General features: G+C 35.0%; 1 protein-coding gene across 1 annotated transcript in view; it reads right to left on the reverse strand.

The window, feature by feature from the left end:
• The window catches only part of CFAP299 (cilia and flagella associated protein 299), a 637558-nt gene that overhangs the window by 80421 nt on the left and 535987 nt on the right, over nucleotides 1-21150 (reverse strand). The window contains exon 4 of the mRNA XM_025385785.1: nucleotides 11370-11512. Within this exon, the coding sequence (XP_025241570.1) occupies nucleotides 11370-11512 (143 nt within the window). The remainder of the gene's footprint in view (nucleotides 1-11369; nucleotides 11513-21150) is intronic.

Genomic DNA, 21150 nt, shown 5'->3' on the forward strand with positions numbered 1-21150 from the left:
CACTTTGCCCGGCTAGTTTTTTTTCTATTTTTTAATAGAGACGGGGTTTCACCGTGTTAGCCAGGATGGTCTCCATCTCCTGACCTCGTGATCCGCCCGTCTCGGCCTCCCAAAGTGCTGGGATTACAGGCTTGAGCCACCGCGCCCGGCCCACCTCTTCTAAACTTTATGTACTAGTCCAGACTCAGAGAGGTGTACACTGGTCAATAGTGCTTAATATGAGGCAAGATAGAGGCCAACTCAACAAGGAGCATACTGTAAGGCTGGGAACTTACTGGACACTTTCCTCCCTTCTGGAGGAAAAGCCTCAGTTCTGTGCTTTTTCCAATTTTATAGAGCAGTACCAGCTATAAGATGATGTTTGTCTCCTTTCTTTGTTGCGCACCTTTCCAGAAGATTGAGCTCTGCTGGTTATTCAGTGCTTGTTATGATGCAAGATAGAAACTGGCTCCCTCCGTGGAGGGAGCTTCACTTCCTTCCATCTTTTCTGGAGGAAGAACCTCTGTTATGCACCTTTTTTCCAATCTTACAGAGCTGTTAGGGGCTGCCCTCCTTTCCTTGGAACTGGGCTCTGCCAGTCCTTCAACACTCAGTATGAGATGAGAAAGAACCTCAGTCCACAGAGGGTTCTAAAATGCCTACAATAAAATTCCCTTCACTTTCTTCCTTTTCTCCTGAGATACAACCTCAGTTCTGTGCCTTTTCCTTATCTTGAATAGCAATGCTGGCTGCGAGGGAATTCTCTTCTCTTTTCTTTATTTCTAGTTGCTTAGAGGACTGGGATCTACAGGTTGTTCAGTGCTCAGCATGAGGCCAAAAGGAATCCAGCTCCAAGAAGGGCACCCTGCAAAGCCAGGAGGCTAGGCGGCCAGGCATACACTGCAATCTCACTTTTCCCACTATGGGAGAAATCATGTTCTAAGGCAAGCTTCTCAGTGCTAAACTAAGGTTGTTTTCGGGAGGAACCCACATAGATAAAGTAAAATTTCCTCTTTTTTTTTTTTTTTTTGAGGTGGAGTCTTGCTGTGTCACCCAGCCTGGAGTGCAATGATGCAATCTTGGCCCACTGCAACCTCCGCCTCCTGGGTTCAAGTGATTCTCCTGCCTCAGCCTCCTGAGTAGCTGGGACTACAGGCGCCCGCCACCATGTTCGGCTAATTTTTTATTTTCAGTAGAGACGAGATTCACCATACTGGCCAGGCTGTTCTCAAACTCCTGACCTTGTGTTCTGCTTGCCTCGGCCTCCCAAAGTGCTGGGATTACAGGCGTGAGCCACTGCGCCCGGATGATTCTATTTCTTAACTGCATTCTGAATTTCTCCTCAAAATATTTTGGCACTAATACTGTTGTTATATTGACATTTTTTTTTTTTTTTTTTTTTTTTTCTGGAGAAACAAGAGCTATGACTTTCTACTTTGCTGTCTTGCTGACATTCCCCCACCTTCTCCCAAAGCAATAATTCTTATTTAAATGAACTCATTTCATGTATTTATGCAAAAGACATTCAAGACGACTTCCTAATTTGGAGGTATTTTCATGAACTTCAAGCCATTTCCATCTTCTCTTCCCTCCTTCCTTTCTTGTTGAATAGATTATTTTCCCCCTTTCTCCCCCCTTCCCTCCTTCTGTTTCTCCTTTCTTTCCTCTTTCATTTTTCCCATCCTTCATTTTTTATGTTCATTTTCTGAACTTTCTTGACAGTGCATCACAGTCGAAGGACTTTGGTACTCAGTTTATCCTGGAATTTAAACAATAGAATCCTAAGGGTTTGACTTTGTAGACCCCCAATTGCATGAATGATAGTGAAGAGAGATTACAGGAACTAATAAGAAGGTATGTCGGCATTCTGAATGACTTGACTTTTCATGTTTGGACTCATTTATCACTTTATTTATTTGAATATAAGAAATGGAGGAATGGTTGAATTCTGTGTTATGACTAGAGAAGCTGAACAACTTTAATAAGTGCCATTAACCCATTTCATTAAATTTTGGCACAGTGGTGCATACACATGTTACCAGATTGTAAGCTATGTTCATTAATTAAAATTACACATCTTGAGGGCTTATCTGCTTCACTCACACTCTTTAAAAATAATATGTAAAAAATAAATAAAAATTAAACATAAATTTCAATTGAAAGTAAAAATGCTGAGTGTTAAAACAAATGAAAATACTAAGATGAGATTTTTTAGAGCCATGTAATCAACAAGTTAACATTATACAGCCACTTCTACAGCTAAATTTACATGTAATTCGTCTAATGTGTAATGGTCAGGGAATCAAAAATAGATAAATATACAGCATGCTGAAATGTTAAACAAAAATTGGACTATGGATTAGGAGACCTAAGATCTAGTCCCATTTTTGTTACATCTACCCTTTTGTCCGTAAGCAAGCTAATTATTTCTTCATTTGTGGGGTTAACACTTAAGCATCTCTAGATTTTAGATTTCCAATTATCACTAGATTCCTAGGGCTACCCAAGTTGCTAATGTTGGACCACTGCACAAATTCTTCCTGAAATATCCTGATTTACATATACTCCAAGAATAGGAACTGATATTTCCTGATACCCCAGAGAGCGAAATGTGTCCCCTGAAGCATCATTTACCTTAGCGATTTTATTGTGTGGTGTCCATGGAAATGTTATCTAAAGAATAATGATCATGGTACATCCTTATTTCTTTTATTAACCCAAATGATATGGTCATCATAAGACCTGAGACAGGGAAGTTGTAGGACAGTAGAGATATTAATTAATGTCCTCAAGTTTCTTTTTACCACATAAAATAAAATTAAGTTTTCCATGGAAATAATGGGTTTGAAAATTTGTGATATGACCTGACAAACTATCTCTGATAAGACAATATCTCAAGGAAAATGATTCTGAGTTCTAAACAATAAACAATTTAATTTTGGTGCATAACTTATTTCTACATTGAAAGTTGTGTACAATTCAAGCAAGCTCCACTTACAGCTTTAACTCTACTTAAATTCTGTTACCACAAGTACTATCCTTTCTTCTAATTTAGAAAATTTAATGAAAATAACTCTGGAAAGCAAGGCTAATTTGCTACTAATATACTTTCTTGTAAAATGTAAATTTTAAAGAAAAAATAGAAAACAAGTAGGTTTATATAAATACACAAAAGTTAGTTCATACTAGTTTAGGTACTACACAATTTTGTTAAACAAGGAAAATATATCTTTTTAGAGGAATAGTATAGCAAGTCTTCTTTAACCAACAGGTCAAACTGACCATCACTGATAATGGGACAACTTGACATTAGGTGCTTCCTGATATGAGGTAATATGTAATGGATAAGTTCTTGTCTAAAAAAATATTTATACTGAACAAAATGAAGCGTTCACAGATATCTCCCAGTATAAAGAAAATACAGAGATAAGAGAAATGAGTCACATATTACCACAAGGAAACAACCAGACAAGTTCAGAATGCGGAACAATCTAAAAGACAAGGGTCCTGTGTTTTTAAAAAGTCAATGTCATCACAAAGAAAAGAATATTTGGCTGGGAAGTATGGAGAGAGGTGCTCTTTTAAAGAAAAAGACAGTCAAGAGACACAAGCAATGTAATTTTTATACATTGATTGAACGATGATTCACACAAGTAGCTACAATACATTTTGGACATAATTAAGAAAATTTAAATATGAGCTAAACATTAGATGATAGTAGAAAATAATTATGAATTTTTTTAATCTAGAATAATGTGATGTTATGTAGAAGGATGTCCTTATACTCACGAGATGCAAGATGAAATATTTTAGGGTGAAATCTGTAAGCTACTTTCAAATGGTACAAACATAGACACAAACACACCAAAATACCAAACGATAATTAAAGCAAATTTGGAAAAATGTTAACAATTGTTTTGTCTAGGTTGTGAGTATATTGGCCTTCATTGTACTATTCTTTGAACTTTTCCAAAACTTAAAAAGAATTATTAATAAAGAGTTGGAAAAGTTGCATAAAAATTTGAATGTATTTAATGTCACTGAACTGTACACTTGAAATGGTTAAACTGTTAAATTTTATGTTGTGTATTTTTGACCAAAAATGTTTAAAAGTTGGAAAAAATCTCATGTAAAGAGTAATCCTGTCTTAACCACAGTCAGTGTCAATAAACTAGAGGTTTTGCGAGATCTCTAATTATTCACTTAAGGTTTATCCAGAGACACAATCTTCAAGGAAACACATTCTAGACAACTAAAGAAACTACCAAGTGATTGCTCTGGGATTCTGACTTTTTGTTTTAAAGCAATGGACCAAACTGCATGAATAATTTCTATCGTTAGATGACACAGACAGATACTTTAGTAATGATTCAGTAGGAACTGTTAGTCCTAGTTTATGGGTTATATGCACAGTATATGGCTTTTGGGATCTCTGCTCCATTTCTGAATTTTCCATGAGAGACAGTACTTAATATTTAGCTTGGAATAAAGAGAAGCTAAAATGAGTTAAGTATTAGAAAATTAAATTTATCTGTAAAAGAATTCCAAGTAGATATTACAAAAATTTTTTGAACCACAGTTCAGAGGATATGAATAGATTCTAAAAGTATCCTGGGACATGACTGAGGTTCAACAAGTCAGGGCCAATGTTTCCCTAAAGACTTTTAGGCTGAAACCACAATTACAGGTCACTTTTAATTCTGTTCAGAACTCTTCCACACACAAAGCTGTGGGGACACTGTAATTCCTACTCACAGTGACTGAAAATGAAAGCCTGGTTATAAGTACAAAGGGGGATTTTCTGCCAAGCTCAATGAAAGAAGGAAGTGGCAAGGGTGGGTACAGGATGGCCAAAATTTCCTAGTCTTAACTGTGGACAGCAGGATTGCTTAAAGTTCTAAAAAATATTCCCAAATTAGGTCTTGTCACATAAGACACATTCCTGCCAAAAAAAAATATGACAAGGATTGGGATGTGGATACGAGGTCAAAAGTGACATCTTTATATGTCAAAGTCTTAAATGGAATAATGTACTGAATAATAATAATAATAAATAATGGCAGTGATCTCTGTTTGGTCCTAGATTTCTGGTTGTACATGTGTATATGTCTGTATATAACTTTGGTTAAGCCAGATAACACTTTTATGATACAGGTTCTTTAAGTGTTAAAATGTGAAAAAGGTCTTGTATTAGTCCATTATTATATTGCTATAAGGAAACACACAAGACTGGGAAATTTATAAAGAAAAGAGGTTTAATTGACTTATAGTTCCGCATTGCTGGGGAGGCCTCAGGAAACTTACAATCATGGAAGAAGGCACCTCTTCCCAGGGAAACAGGAGAGAGAATGAGTGCCAGCAGGGGAAATGCCAGATGCTTATAAAACATCAGATCTTGTGAGAACTCACTCACTATCATGAGAACAGTATGGAGAAAACTGCCCCCATGATTCAATTACCTCCCATCAGGTCTCTCCCATGACATGTGAGGATTATATGGATTACAATTCAGGATGAGATTTGGGTGGTGACACAGCCAAACCATATCAGGTCCCTAACCTATAAGGTTTTTGTAAAGAGAAAGTGAAATATTATACACACACACACACATATATTTGTAAGTGTAATACATAATATTTATATATAATATGTAATATATATATAAATTTAGTACAGTGCTTTAGTTGTTATTTAGTACTATGCACAGTAAGTGCTCAGTTAACATCATCATCATTTTTAAGTCATCATTATAATCATCTCAGACTCTGACACAGTTCAACCTTGTAACCACAGTGGTATGGAACAACCTGAGGGAGACCAAGGGCTGAAATTAACTCACTCATAGTGGGTTAGCAAAGAATATCATGACTAGGATAACAGAAAATATGAGCTCTAGAATCTAAGATAGCAGTTTAAACCAGAAGTCACAAACCCAAATGCCTAAAAGAAGCTAGTAGGTACTATGCATGAGTAACTCAAGGGTGATGGTGCATATGTCAATATAGGTGATTAGTCAAGTCTGGGTTAGTCTAGTAAAAATATGCCCCATCTGAGGAAGCAGCTGTAGTTTAATTCTAGATGATGGTTGAGATGAGAGAATGCAGGCTCCGTATAAACGGATCTTATAAGTTTAAAGAAAATTTCAAATCCAAGATATTTTGTGGGGAATTTTTTTGTTTCTGAAACATTGACACAATTTTACATACAATTGTGCGGGCCAAATAAAAAATTCTGCAGGCAGATCTGGTCCAATGACTAATTGGTGATCTCTGGTTTCTGGCTTCTTACATCATTCCTATCTAAGATTAGTACTGGTTCTAAAGATTGGGGTGAGATTGAGCCTCTGTGTTGGGGACAAGCAGACCAGCATAGTGTTGCTTGATGGAAATATAGTACGATATGAGTCAGCAATGTGAACCACGGATGTATTTTTGAATTTTCTAGTAGTCACATTAAAAACAAATAAAAAGAAATAGGTAAAATTATTTTAATAATGTATTTTATTTAACTCAATGTATCTATCACATTATTATTTTAACATGTAATATTAATTACTAATAAGATATTTTGTATTTTTATGAGAAGTCTGCAGAATCAAGTGTGCATTTTACACTCATAGTACATCTTAATTTAAGGTTAACCACACGTCAAGTACTCGGTGGCCATATGCGGGTAGTAGTTACCGTACTAGAGAGCACCAGTCTAGAGCATGCTTCTCAAAATTTAATATTGCTATGGTTTGAATGTGTCCCCTCCAAAATTTATGTTAAAACTGGTGTATTAAGTGGTAGGGCTTTTGGAAAGTGATAAGTCATGATAGCTCTGCCTCAGAAATGGATTAGTGTCTTATAAAGAAACTGGAGGGAACTAGTTTAAGCCCTTTTCTGGTACCATCTTGGAAGCATAAAGAAGGCCTCACCAAATGACAATTCTGCCAGCACCTTGGTCTTGGACTTTCCAGCCTCCAAAACCATGAGAAATAAATTTCTGTTGTTTATAAATTACCCAGTCTGTGGTATTTTGTTAATAGCAGTACAAACTAAGACAAATAAGCATATGGAAATATTGAGGATCATGTTAATATACTGATTCTAACTCAGTGGTTGAAAGAGAGCCTGAGATGCTTCACTACGGGTTCATGGACTATACTTTGTGTATCAAGGAGCTAGGTAGTTGTGGTAAGTCTGCTTTAGCTAGCAGGTTTTTGCTCAAAGTATTTCCCCCTCTTTAAATTCAGTGAACCTCTGCTGAAGAGACTAAACTAATATTCTAATGAACAATCGCCATATTTGAATTTGGAAAAGCATTAATAACTTTAAAAATAGGCAATATTTTAATACTATTTGTAGAAGCCCTGGGTTCATTTACTGCTTTTTTTTTTTTTTTTTTTTCCTTTTTAAACTTGAGAATCAGCCAATATGTTACCAGAATGCTTTCATAAGAATGCACTTAAGCACAGGATAAGTGCGTATAATTCTAACTTCAGGGGCTTGGAACGTTAAACATTTTAATAAAACAGACAATGGGACTTCAAGGGAAATTTGACAATAATACCTTTCAAAGCTTTAGTATTTAAGGTCATTTTCTGGTCAAGGGTATGAATATTTCATGGAAGCTCTAAAAAGAAACACAAAGAAAAATTTTTCATTTCCTCTTGATTATCCTATCTGAGGGATGGGTAGAGCTCTATAGGCAAGCTTTAGATCTTTGTTCAACAAATGCATAAACATGGAAATGTATGCAAATATATGTGGAGCCAAATATAAATGATTCTACATGGTACAGTTGTCCTTGGGATATAAAAGCTTAAACCAGGAATAGTGTTCTAGAGGTGAGCAGTGAATGAGAATGCTGAAGAACTTATCCTCTCTCGTCACTGTTTCATTTATGAACTTTAGTAAGTGGTTTACTATTTATTTTATTCTCTCTCTGATGGTAAGAATAATGCTTGTCATGCCCATATCATAGGGAAGTGTGAAAGAACTTGAAACTGTAACCTACTATCCACTTATAATTACTCACAAGTGTGTCGAAAAGAAAGTACTTAATCTTAAAGACATAGTTAAGATGGAAGCTGAATTGAAAAGATTGCCAAGTGGTCAGGGCCCTTTCTAATGCTGCATTTCATAATAGTAGCAGCTGTCTATCGACATTTGTGTTTTCCACAGTAAAAATGCAAGACTAGATTCTAATCATAGACACAAGATGTTTGTCTCTACATAGAATAAAAGGCCATGGCAAAAGGTAAGGATATAGAGACTTTATGAAATATTTAATTTTAAATTTTGGCTTCAGTTCTGAATCAAACTAAGTATGGAACTTCATATATCAAAGGGACTTTTTTCCTTAATAACAACTGCCTAACTACCATATTCTATATTAATACTGGGCAGTTAAAGATATGAAATCAAAAGCAAAACTATAATATCCTATAGGACAGTATATTTATGACTTCCAAAAAGGATGGGACTTATTAAACAAAATACAAAAGTGCAAACTGTAGAGGTAACATTTAAAATGCATTAAGATGACTATCAGAACTTCTGATTTCTGACCATCAAAATCAATGAAAAAAAAAAATAAAAGAAGAACTACACCCAGAGAGATGATATTTTGCAATACACATAAGAGGCAAAGGATTAATCAGTATCCAAAAATAAATAAAAAGAATCATATAATTTACAAGAAAAAGAATAACTCACTTGAAAGAATAGGGAAAGATCTTAACAGGTACTTTACAGAAAGAAAATCTGAACAGCCAATAAAAGATGCCCAATCTAATAAATAATCAAGTAAATAAAAATTAAAACCACACTGAGAGATCATTTATAACTCACTACAGTGGGAAAGAACAGTTTATTAATATCTTGTGTTGGTGAGGATGAGGGTTAACCAGATCACTTATATAAGACTTCTCATGGATACAAAATGATACAACTACTCTGAAAAATAGTTTGGCATAATCTGTACACTCTTTTGTGTTTCTGGCTTTGAATTTTCTATAAATTAAAAAAATATTTATTTTGTATTTCTGCATGAATTTCTTTCAAGGTAACCAAATAAGTGATAAGGAAAAGTTTTTCTCCATAGAAGAATTCAAGCTAAAAAACTCAGGATAAATAATAGAATTATAGATTCACCATTATTCAACCCTTAGTAAAAATATTTAGGTAGCTTTCAATAACAGATGCTAACACCATTGGGTGAAATTTTATGGAAAAATCTTATAATGAAGTAATTAGACTGGCATCACCTGAACCTACTGATTGAGCCCAGGAGATCTAAAATTGGGGCAATACTCAGTATAGAGCATCACATATTAAAATTTCTTACTTAGAAAAAAATTATACTCCATTTTATCAAATCAGTTTATAGGGAATAGAGGAATATAGACAGTAGAACAAACAGCATGATTTTACTGGATCAGTAAAATCCAGAATGTGACACATTTGAGGACAATGACTTTTAGGACCTGGTTTCTCCAACAAATCAATAATGTAGAAGATAAAGAGAATGAGGGGGACCACTGTAAAAAATAAATAAATAAATAAATAAATAAATAAATAAATAAATAAATACATGCAAGAGGTCAAGATATAGTAAGATGAAATACAATATCACTTAAATTTTGATTGGTCAAATAAACTATAAAAAGTAAGTTAGACAGCCAATTAAATTTTATTAAGGGTGAAAATGAAATGTGAACTAGGTATTAGATGACATTAGGAAAGTATTTTGTTAGATATGATAATGTCGAGATGTTTTCTTTAAAAATGTCATCAGATAAAGATCCATGCTGAAGTGTTTGCAGGTGAAATAAGATATCTTACATTTGCTTTAACAAAACAAAGCTGCTAAGATAATAGAATTCACGGTTTTAAATAAATTATTAGTTATAAAGGTGGTGACGAAAAACAGGAGGTCTAGGATAACATCTGGATTTTGCCTTTGGTTTCAAGGGTGGTGCCATTTACCAAGACAGGTGATACAGAAGCAACAGCAGGCTTCAGAAATTAAAATGACTTTAATTTTGAGCATAAGTTTTAAGAGTCACAAAGGGCTTGATTGTGTTTGGATACTATAAATTATCAGCAGCCATCCACAGCTTTGTGAAATTTCCTAACATTTCCTTCAGCAGTACCCAGGGGTGTCGCAACAAGTGCAGTGAAAAAAATGTCTGAATCAATCTACTTTGGAATGTTAGTAGGTCAGATACAACCAAAGACTGAAAAGACATGGGCAGTGGGGATTATTGCAAGAGAGAAGTTAAATGAAACGTTATTCTAGGTAGGATAAGAAAGAGCTAAGTCCATTAAAGTGGTGATGGGAGTCAGGCTCAGTGACTGACGCCTGTAATCCCAGCACTTTGGGAGACTGAGGACGGTGGATCACCTGAGGTCAGGAGTTCGAGACCAGCATGACCAATATGGTGGAACCCTGTCTCTACTAAAAATACAAAAAGTATCCAGACGTGGTGGTGTGTGCCTGTAGTCCCAGCTACATGGGAGGCTGAGACAAGAGAATTGCTTGAACCCGGGAGGTGGAAGTTGCAGCGATCCAAGATTGCGCCATTGCACTCCAGCCTGGGCGACAGAGAGAGACTGTCTCAAAAACAAACAAACCACAAAAGGGTGATGGGTAAGGAAGTCTTCAGATAATATCAGTAAGGGTGGATAGAGGATAACAGGCATCTCAGAAGAGGTAGGTATTGTTATAATCTTCAAATCTGAATATAGCAGTGGAGAGTTAAAGCATAATGCTGCTACTAATTTTGGGGTTATATAGTTAAATAAGAGAGAATAAAATGTTTTGGCTTGCATGCTATTTGGAAAGGAGTAGAAGAACCCATCTGTGAATAGATTGGCAGTGTAGAGTAGATGCTAGGTGATAGACAAGGGTTCTAGAATAAAAGGCACTGGTCGGTAGTAAAAAGAATGATGGATGTGAAGGAATGGGTGTCCCAGAATAGGACAGAGATGAGAGAAATGAGGGTGAGCTGATCAGGGGCCAGCAATTTGGCTGGTGACCAAAGAAAAGTGGAGAAAAACATGTTAGATGAGTGGCTCTTGAGCCTTAGGGGCAGACCAAGTCCCAAGTGCTGCAAAAGCCTCATGAGGTTAACAAATTTTAGGCGCTACTTATCATTGAAAAGGAATGTCACTGGGAATTTACTTATCTTGTCTCTGAAAAATCTTTTTTCTCAGGCTGTTAAAGGAAAAACAATGCAACTATGCTTATTCCTTATTTTAAGAGTTAGTTATTTTCATATTAATAATCAGTTGTATCACATTCCTATTATGTATACATTAGCATTTTAGGCACAATGTAGACCATAAAATAAAAAGTCTTTGTTCCTGCCTCTAAGGGTGCAAGAATTATATATAATTCACCTTATATCTGTAGTCCTTGGAAGAAGTCTTTTTTTTCCACTAAAGTAGACTTCGAAATCTTCTGTCTTTAGCCTGTGGGCATAGTCGATGTATCCTGATATCTCTTGACCATAAGAATTTCTGTCACGAATAAAGATCACGGACTGGTAGCACAGAATAGGGAATAAGACAAAAACATAAAAGAGCTGATTTATTATAGAATGCCATAGGATAGAATGATTTAAAACACTAATATGAGTGACCTTAGGAAGCAGGGCTTCTGAAACAGTGGTTATAACATTGAACAGATTCTTTTCCCCCACTGCACCTAAAAACACACGTTACTGGCCTGGTGCGGTGGCTCACGCCTGTAAGGCCAGCAGTTTGGGAGGCCGAAGTGCGCAGATCACGAGGTGAGGAGATCGAGACCATCCTGGCCAACATGGTGAAATCCCATCTTTACTAAAATACAAAAAATTAGCCAGGCATGGTGGTGCGCACCTATAATCCCAGCTACTCAGGAGGCTGAAGCAGGGGAATCACTCGAACCCAGGAGGCAGATGTTGCAGTGAGCCAAGAACATGCCACTGCACTCCAGCCTGGTGACAGAGCAACACTCCATCTCAAAAAAAAAAAAAAAAAAGACTCACAATAATACAATATTCCATTTGAAAAACGAAAAGAACAGAGATACAATTAACAAATTAACAATTAGTTGTTATTATGCTGATAGTTTTATCTTGATTGCCTACTCTGTTTAGTATTGAATGCTGAGAATACTGTGCTGAAAAGGATTCTCAGGCAAGTTTTTGGCTAAGGGGAGAAAGTGTTGTGATGGTTTAGTTATACATCCCACAGATACGGCAAGAGGAACTAGCATTCTTTGTTATTTCTGTGTGCATTCTTATACAGACTTCAATCATCAGCCCTTTTCATTTTGCCCACATAACTCCATGTAAATTAGTATCCATTTCTCCATGCTTTTAAGCCACTTATTTCTTAATTTACACAGCACAAATTATGAACAAATAGTAACTCAGAGACTTCTTGAGACTCACACTACAGACCAATGTCTAGAAAGGCTGCACCTCCTTAAACAAGGACATGAGCCATAATTTTCAATATTTCATATGTATTCCTAAAGGTACTTGACATCTTTTCACGATCATAATTACTCCCAATGTCAGTTATGTCATATTGGGACACACAAATACACACACACGCACAAGGAGACAGAGACAAAGACAGAGAGAGAAAGCCCCCCCCCGCATGGAATTATATTAACAGAAAAAGAAAAGTATCCCAAATGTCCTCCGCACTGTCTTTAAATGAGAGATGAACCGAACTTATTTCTCCAGCAGAATGGCAGACTAGATATTGTGACTGACCTTCCTACTAAAAACAAATAAAAATTCTGAATAAAATCTAAAACAATAACTTCTAAAACGCATTGATGCCCTGGCAAGGAAAAGAAATATTCAGATTCCAAAAACTAAGCGAAAGCAGGAACCCAGAGAGGAGAGCAGGGCCTTAAAATAATCTTTGTTTCCAGCCTCAGGGAATTGGAGCAAGGTATCCATGACCTTGTAGGGTGAGGATGCAGGAAACAAATTCTACCTTTCAGAGACAGAGGCTCATAGAACTTATTGCCTCAACAGAAAGCTGAGAAATCAAAAATGCATGAAGTACTATATCTTCAATGAATCCAGAAAATATAAGAACTATCCAAGAACAGTATGCCAGGGAAAATTCTTTCCAGTGAGCAAAATATAAACATCTTCAGACCAAAAGAAATAATGAGGGAATTGACTAACAAGATCATTGCTCAAAGAAATTCTGCAGGATATATTTCAGGCAAAAGGAAGTGATTCTAGCTGTCGAGTCAAAGATAAAGAAAAAATAATAATCAAAGAAAGTTGGAAATATAGAGGTAAGTAGAAACAAATATTGACTGTATAAAACAACAATAACGGCTTCTTAAATAAAAAGAATAATGTGTTGAAAATGTTTGAAATAGACATATGTTTGGAGGAAGTGATTAAAGTGTTGTGATGTTCTGGAATTTTTCAGAATGAGGGCAGATGTATTGATCCATTTTAGAATTTGATAAATATGTGTGTATAAATCTAGGATGATTATTAAGAAATAAGAAATAGTATATATGACCTTTAAATTATAGTGGGATATATAAACTTAATGAACCAATTAAATAGAAGGCAATAATGAAAAGGAAAATTATAGAAGAGTCAGGAAAAATAAAATACACAAAATGTAAAGGTAGTGCCATGGGTTCAATTGTGTCCTCCCCAAATTCATATGTTGACACCCTGAACTCTAGTTCACAGAATTGACTGTATTTGAAGACAGAGCCTTTTGAAATGAGAATACATTACAATGAGCATTTTAGGGTGGGTTCTAATCCAAGTTGATTGTGTAAATGTGGACACACAGAGAGACAGACGCCAGGGTGCACGTACACAGAGTCAAGACTATGTGAGGACACAGCAAGAAGATGGCCATCTGCAAGGAAAGGGAAAAGAACCCTCATAAGAAACCAAATCTGCCAACACCTTCAATTATCTTGAACTTCCAACTTCCAGAACTGTGAGAAAATAAAATTGCTTTGCTTAAGGCATTGTCTGGGGTATTTTGTAGTGGCAGCCTTAGCAAACTCATACAGATTATAATAAGTTAAAATAATTAAGTAATTGCAATAAGTATAAATGACTAAATGTTTAAGTTAAAAACAAGCTTATTAGCATATATATATATACATAAATAACATGAAACATAATTACACTTAAAGGTTGAAAGTTAGATAATCAAAAAACTTATATACGGGAGAGTTTTCATCCAAAAAGAGCAGTTATCAGTATACTAATATTAGACAAAATGGTTTTTAACATAAAAACCATTACTAGGGATGGAGCTTCACTACATAATGATACAAGGTTAATGTCATAGAAAAATATAACAATTCAAAATTTGAATGAATCTTTAGAAACAAAGTTTCAAGATATTTAAAGCACAAATTGATAGAACTAGAAGGATATATAAACGATTCATTATCCCTTTGGTGAATTCATCTCCATTATTTCTAGATGAAGCAGAAAATGAATACATAAAAATTAAAAAATTAATATCGATTTAAAGGACTTAGAAACAAACATGAAGGCTTGATGTTTATCATAGGCTAGTACCAAAATTTCTTTACACTTCAATGTTCTTGTAAGTAAAATGACTGAGAATCTAAAATTATATACATTTGGCCATAATTTCACTATTTTATGTTATGATGTATAGCCTTTTTGTGTCAGTTAAATCCCCTTTTCCCCAGAAACTTGATTAAATTTATTTCAAAACTCTCTTCTCCAGCTCTGTGAGAGTTAAATGTCTTCTCTGATTTTTGTGAATTCCTAGTTTTCTGATGATGGAGGACTTTAAGTGAGGTCAAATGGAGTATAAATGTGAGTCCCTCTAGAATCATCATATATAGCCCTGGGCAAGTCACTCAAACTCTCTCAATGTCTCACTTAGATTCATTAGTCCTGTGCTCTTAAGCAACTTCCGAAAAACATCCAGCAAGTTTCTACCAAAAACAAGACAAAACAAAAACAAACAAAACAACAGAATCCTGTTTAGACCTGAGCAGTTAGCTAGTTTGGCCACTGAGCAGCCTCTTTCTTCATGATTCTCCTTCAACTCTGTCGAGCAACGGAACACTCCCTGACTGCCTGGAACTGCTCAGCTTACATTTATGTGCTGTCGGGGTCATCTGCCCTGAGCACCCAGTTCGTAAACATCATGCAAATACTGTTATTTATTTTCTCAGTGAGAATTCTGGTTATTAATTATTGTATCTATGATTTTTAAAATTTCCACCAAAAACATGCCCAATTAAAATTTTTAAACCCAAACTTCTCACCGCAAAAAAGATACTCATCTGGGGCTGTTTTTACACAACTCTGTATAGAACAAATGTGAATTCTTTCAATATGTCTTTCCAAGTGTGGTTACGTATGTGCAAAAGTATAAGAAGATGTGGGAAGATTTGTAAGAAGACTTTTTAGTAAAATTTTTAAAAAGTTTGCTAAAATATTTATCCAATGAACACAATGCTTTATTAAATTATTTTTAAAATTTGATTGGAACTGTTAGTATGTGGTAATGGCTGACAAATTGTCAGGAAATTACAACTCAAAATTTAATTTTAGAAATACATCTTTTAAATGGCACGGTTTGGGATTATAGAGGCAGAAGAGGTGATAACACTGATAATCAGACAGATGTGGTGGCAGATATTAATTATTGTCAAGAACTTCAGGGCTGGTTGAAAGTTCACTGCCTTATTTATATTTTGTGGATTGCCTAAGAATTTGAATGAAGTTAAACTAACAGTCTCAGTTAATTGTGTATTCATTTCAAAATGTATATTTTTCTCCAGAGTTAATAGTAATTATTTCTTCTAGGAATACTTGTTATCGTTTATGAAGAAGCCAGTATATTCTGAGTGAAGTTTTAAGAGCTTCACATTCATTATCTCATTTAATTGTGTCAAACATTTTATAATGGCTAGATAGCATTATTATCCTCATTTTATAAAGGTGGGAAATGAAAGCATTAAGAGTTTTGGTAACCCCCAAGGACATGTAGCTAGAGAGGGGAGCACCCAAACTCACACCCAGGTTGGCTTCCCAGGATACTCAGGTTCTTATCTACTGCATGATGGATAACTTAGATTCAAATGCTGGCTCTGTCACCTACTTACTGTGTGACACTGATAAGTTAGTAATACGTTTTAAGATTTAGTTTCCTCTATACTAAAATGGTCATAATAATAGCTAAATTGGTGTGTGAATTAAATAACACTATTTTGCTAAGCACTTGGTAATGCCTGGTACATGGCAAGCACTCAATAAATAGTATCTATTGCTTTTGAAAAGTTTTGTCATTAATGTTGCTACTGTATTTGTAGCATGTTAAGAGTTTTATAAATTACTTAGGGGATATGGAAATGGAATAATCGTATCAGAATCCTATTGCCTGGTGTATATAGTTATGTCAGGGTTGCCCTACATGGTTCAGTTTCTTTCTTAAGTTTACTTATTCACAGTTAAAACTTTTGATATAATTTGAAGCTAAAATTGAAACAAGCTTTTTAGTTATTATATATATGTGTGTGTATATATATATGTGTGTATATATATACACACAAGACACACCCAATTGATCATAAAACCACTATTCTGGCATCCAGAATGGGGTGCATAGATCAAAAGAGCCCCTTGAAGAATTAGGTTTATTTCAGCCTGAGTGTGATGTATTTCAGTAACTGAAAGCTTTATTATTCAGAGCCCTCTACAGCCTTAAGAATAATTTTAAAATGTAATAAATAATTGCTTAGGCTTACCTAATAACATTTTTAAGTAATAGCTTTATTGAAGTATAGTTTACATAACATAAAAATTCACCCTGAAGTTTAAGTGTACAATTCAATGATTTTTAGTGAATTTATGGAGTTGCACAACACAACTCAGATTTGAAATATTCTCATCACTCCCAAGAGATCCCTTATGACATTTGTAGCCATCCCTGTCTCCATCCCCAGCCCCAGGCAATCACTAATCTACTTTCTATCTCTATAGATTCCCTTTTCTGGATTTTTCATAAAAGTGGAATCATACAATATATGATCTTTTTCATTCTAATAACATTTTTAATCACAGTTAATTTCCCAAAAGACACATGAAAATGATACTTTATATATTAAAGGGCTTTTAAAAATGATGATGTTATGTTTATAAAGGAAAAACTTCCAAAATTCATATTTTCCTTAGATAAAACCCTTTAATACTATCTAGAACAAGTCAAGCTACAACAAACAAAAGCATAAAAAAAATCAAATGCTATTCGTTTGAAGCCACAAATACTGATCTGTTTATTAGCAACCTAAGCAGAAAATACTAGTTTTTGTTTAACCATGTAATAAAACCTCACAAGAACAAGCAATGAAGAAATACCAAGAGACATTGCTTCTGATATTGAAGTGGTGAATAAGACACCAAGGGGCATGTAGAATCTGATATTTTATTGAGGTAGCCTTTGACCTCAAAAGTTGAACCAATGTTAGTTGAAAAGACTTATGCGATACTTAGTTAGGTCCTCATTACCTCTCATATATTGGAAAAAGATGAATTAAAGTAAAATTCAGACCATTAATATATCATTTGGATCTTTGGCTGCTTGTCTTTTCCCAGAAGTGGATTAAAATACAAATTCATAAACTTGTTATAAGCTGAGTACATGTGTTGCCTGATTTTTCTTGCCAAATACTAATGAGGGGACATAAACCTGATACATCGAAATGGGACTTTATTGACAGTGAAGCCAAAGTCACTTAAAAAAAAAAAAAAAAAAAAAAAGCATACTAAGCAGTATGTTGCTGTACTAAAACTGAAACAGCCTTTTCCAGGGAATGAGAGCTGTCAAACAAAGCTAAGTTGTTGTGTTACCCAGAGACCAGACTGTCAGTGTGCTCTCTGATAGAGATAAATGAAGGAATCATTATGTGCTAGAAATTTAAAACTCTGGAATGTTCTAATGAATCATTAATTTTAGGGACTCTTCTTTTGGTTTCAGAACGTAAGTGATTTTTGCAAATGGAGACTAAGTTCTCTAGGAATCGACAATTGTTTTCTAACATTTAAAAATGCCCATCATTTTAAATCTCACTGCAACAAGTTATTTTTGGAATGTTTTGTGCTGATAACTATTTTTAAATTCTATATTCTCTCAGTCAATTGCAGTTTTACATATATGTAAAATATATATAATTTTCACTATTCATGCAATTCACAGGGTTATATTTAGCACAGTTCTTTGTCTTTCTTATTGGAGGCTTGGGCTCAGAACAAGCACACTATTATTTCCACATTGTTGGCCAAAGCAGGTTGCAGGCTAGTTCAGATTGAAGAGGCAGGGCAGAGTGACTTCTCTTGATGGGAGGAGCTACCAAGTGTCATTGCAAGGGCTCATGGATAAAGGACAAAGTGGATAATTGTAGCCACTTTGTAATCTGTAGTTATTTACCATAAGAAACTACGAATTTTGCATATAGCTGGCTTGTTCATTTTGCAATGATTGCAGATTGATTTCTCAGGGGGAATCATTGATTTTTTTTCTCTCCTAGATTATAAGACATATCTATATTTTAAATGGCTTTATTTATTTATTTATTTATTTATTATATTTTTCGAGATGGAGTCTGGCTCTGCTGTCCAGACTGGAGTGCAGTGGCACGATTTCGGCTGACTACAACCTCTGCTTCCCAGCTTCAAGTGATCCTCCTGCCTCAACCTCCCGAGTAGCTGGGACCACGGGAACGCCACTGCTCCGAGCTAATTTTTGTATTTTTAGTAGAGATGGTGTTTCACCATGTTAACCAGGCTGGTCTCGAACTCCTGACCTCAAATGATCCACCCACCGTGGCCTTCCAAAGTGCTGGGATTACAGGTGTGAACCACTGCGCCTGGCTAAATGGCTTTATTTTGAATTACCGGTGAAATTAGGAATAATTTAAGAATATCTTGTCCCACCATTAGTATCCAAAATGTTCTAGAATGTCCAGGGATTGAAAATTTTTAAAAATCAAGCTTTAACTACTTGGAAGAAGAAAATGAAATTATTATATTTATGTATGAATTGGTAATTTACTTAGAAAATCCAAAAGAGTGAACTGAAAAACTTCTAAGAGAGTTCAATAAGTTGATCCAGTACAAAATATTTATACAAAAAATAGATGGATTTTATGCTAGTAATAACCCATTAGCTATTGTGCATGCAATCTTCACTTGCATTATTTTTTATTAGAATTATAACATTTTGCAAAACATTTTTGTAAAATGAATTTCTAGAATAACATAAACATGAAATGAAAAGAATACATTGTTGAACAAAAGTTATGAAATAACTGTGCTGAAATTCTAAGCAAAACACAAGTGGGTATCTTTCACTACTTAAAATTTTAGCTTGAAGAACAAATGGTTAAGAATAAGATGATTTATAAAGGAGAAATAAACACTATTAGACAAAATAGCTACAATAATTAGAACACATATCATTGGTACAGTGATGGATATAGATCAATGAAAAATACTTCTGAAACACACCCATGTACACAAATATGTGTGCATATAATATATATGCTTTCCATAAGTTGATTTTGTTTATATTTTCTAAATTTCTAAAACAAATATCTACTCTTTCTTTGACTGCACAATTCCAAAATCTTGTCTTTATCCACTGTTTTCTGACCTCCATCACTTATCTTTCTAGCTAACATATTCAATCCAATAATCCTTTCAGCTCTTTGGAGCCACTAATTCATTAAACCATCACATTTTAGTATGCTTGTCTTCTTTATTTGCTCATTTTTTCTCTTTATTAAATTTAGATTCCATGGTGCAGCATCAAAATTGTTCAGTTGTGTAGCACTTCAAATTTCTTGCACACATCCTTCTATTGTACTAGTGTAGAAAATTCTGATACCGTTTCAACCCAATTTTCCTTTTCTGTTTTTTTTTTTTTTTTTTTTTTTTTTTTCCGTAGCAACAGCTGAGTTTGGCTAGAAAAGGAAACTATGATGACTGGTCTCAGTAAAAATTAATGAGCATAAACTCCCACACTCCCAATTTCTTTACATATCTTCTCTCTCATCAAACTTTCACGAATACCCTTTCTCACATTCAATTATTTTCTCTCTGGAAATACCAACAATCAGAACAGAGCCACTGTGTCTTCCTCCCATCAGATGTGCAGATCCATCTGCACCTAGATCTGTGTTCTTCCTTTCATCGTGTTATAAGGGCTTGGATATCCATGCTTCTATCCAAGATGTCTCTCTTTTTGTGCATTTGATCTCATTTCATCTCCTGTTACTTTCACATAATTGATTTCTTATTTACTTTGTGTAAGTTCATTACTATTAACATTTAACCATTCTTCAATATCTACTATTTGAAAAAGAAAGAGGCTCATTACAGTCCTGCATGTCTGCTTCCCCTTATAGCAGAATCCTCAGTATTTCTTTAGCTATTACAGTCATTTTCCTGCAGCACTCTGCTGAAATAGCTTTGTTTCTTACACCAACTGTTTTATCTTTCTAAATCCAAAGGTCAATTTTCATTTATAAAAAATTTTACTTGAACTCCAAGTGGCATTTGACATAATTGTTCACCACCTTTTTTTTTTTTTTTTTTTTTTATTTATTATTATTATACTTTAACTTGTAGGGTACATGTGCATAACGTGCAGGTTTGTTACATATGTATACTTGTGCCATGCTGGTGTGCTGCACCCATCAACTCGTCATTTACATCAGGTATAACTCCCAATGCAATCCCTCCCCCCTCCCCCCTCCCCCCTCCCCGTGATAGGCCCCGGTGTGTGATGTTCCCCTTCCTGAGTCCAAGTGATCTCATTGTTCAGTTCCCACCTATGAGTGAGAACATGCGGTGTTTGGTTTTCTGTTCTTGTGATAGTTTGCTAAGAATGATGGTTTCCAGCTGCATCCATGTCCCTACAAAGGACACAAACTCATCCTTTTTTATGGCTGCATAGTATTCCATGGTGTATATGTGCCACATTTTCTTAATCCAGTCTGTCACAGATGGACATTTGGGCTGATTCCAAGTCTTTGCTATTGTGAATAGTGCTGCAATAAACATACGTGTGCATGTGTCTTTATAGCAGCATAATTTATAATCCTTTGGGTATATACCCAGTAATGGGATGGCTGGGTCAT

Source organism: Theropithecus gelada, chromosome 5, assembly GCF_003255815.1.
Source record: "Theropithecus gelada isolate Dixy chromosome 5, Tgel_1.0, whole genome shotgun sequence".
NCBI classification, from domain to species: domain Eukaryota; kingdom Metazoa; phylum Chordata; class Mammalia; order Primates; family Cercopithecidae; genus Theropithecus; species Theropithecus gelada.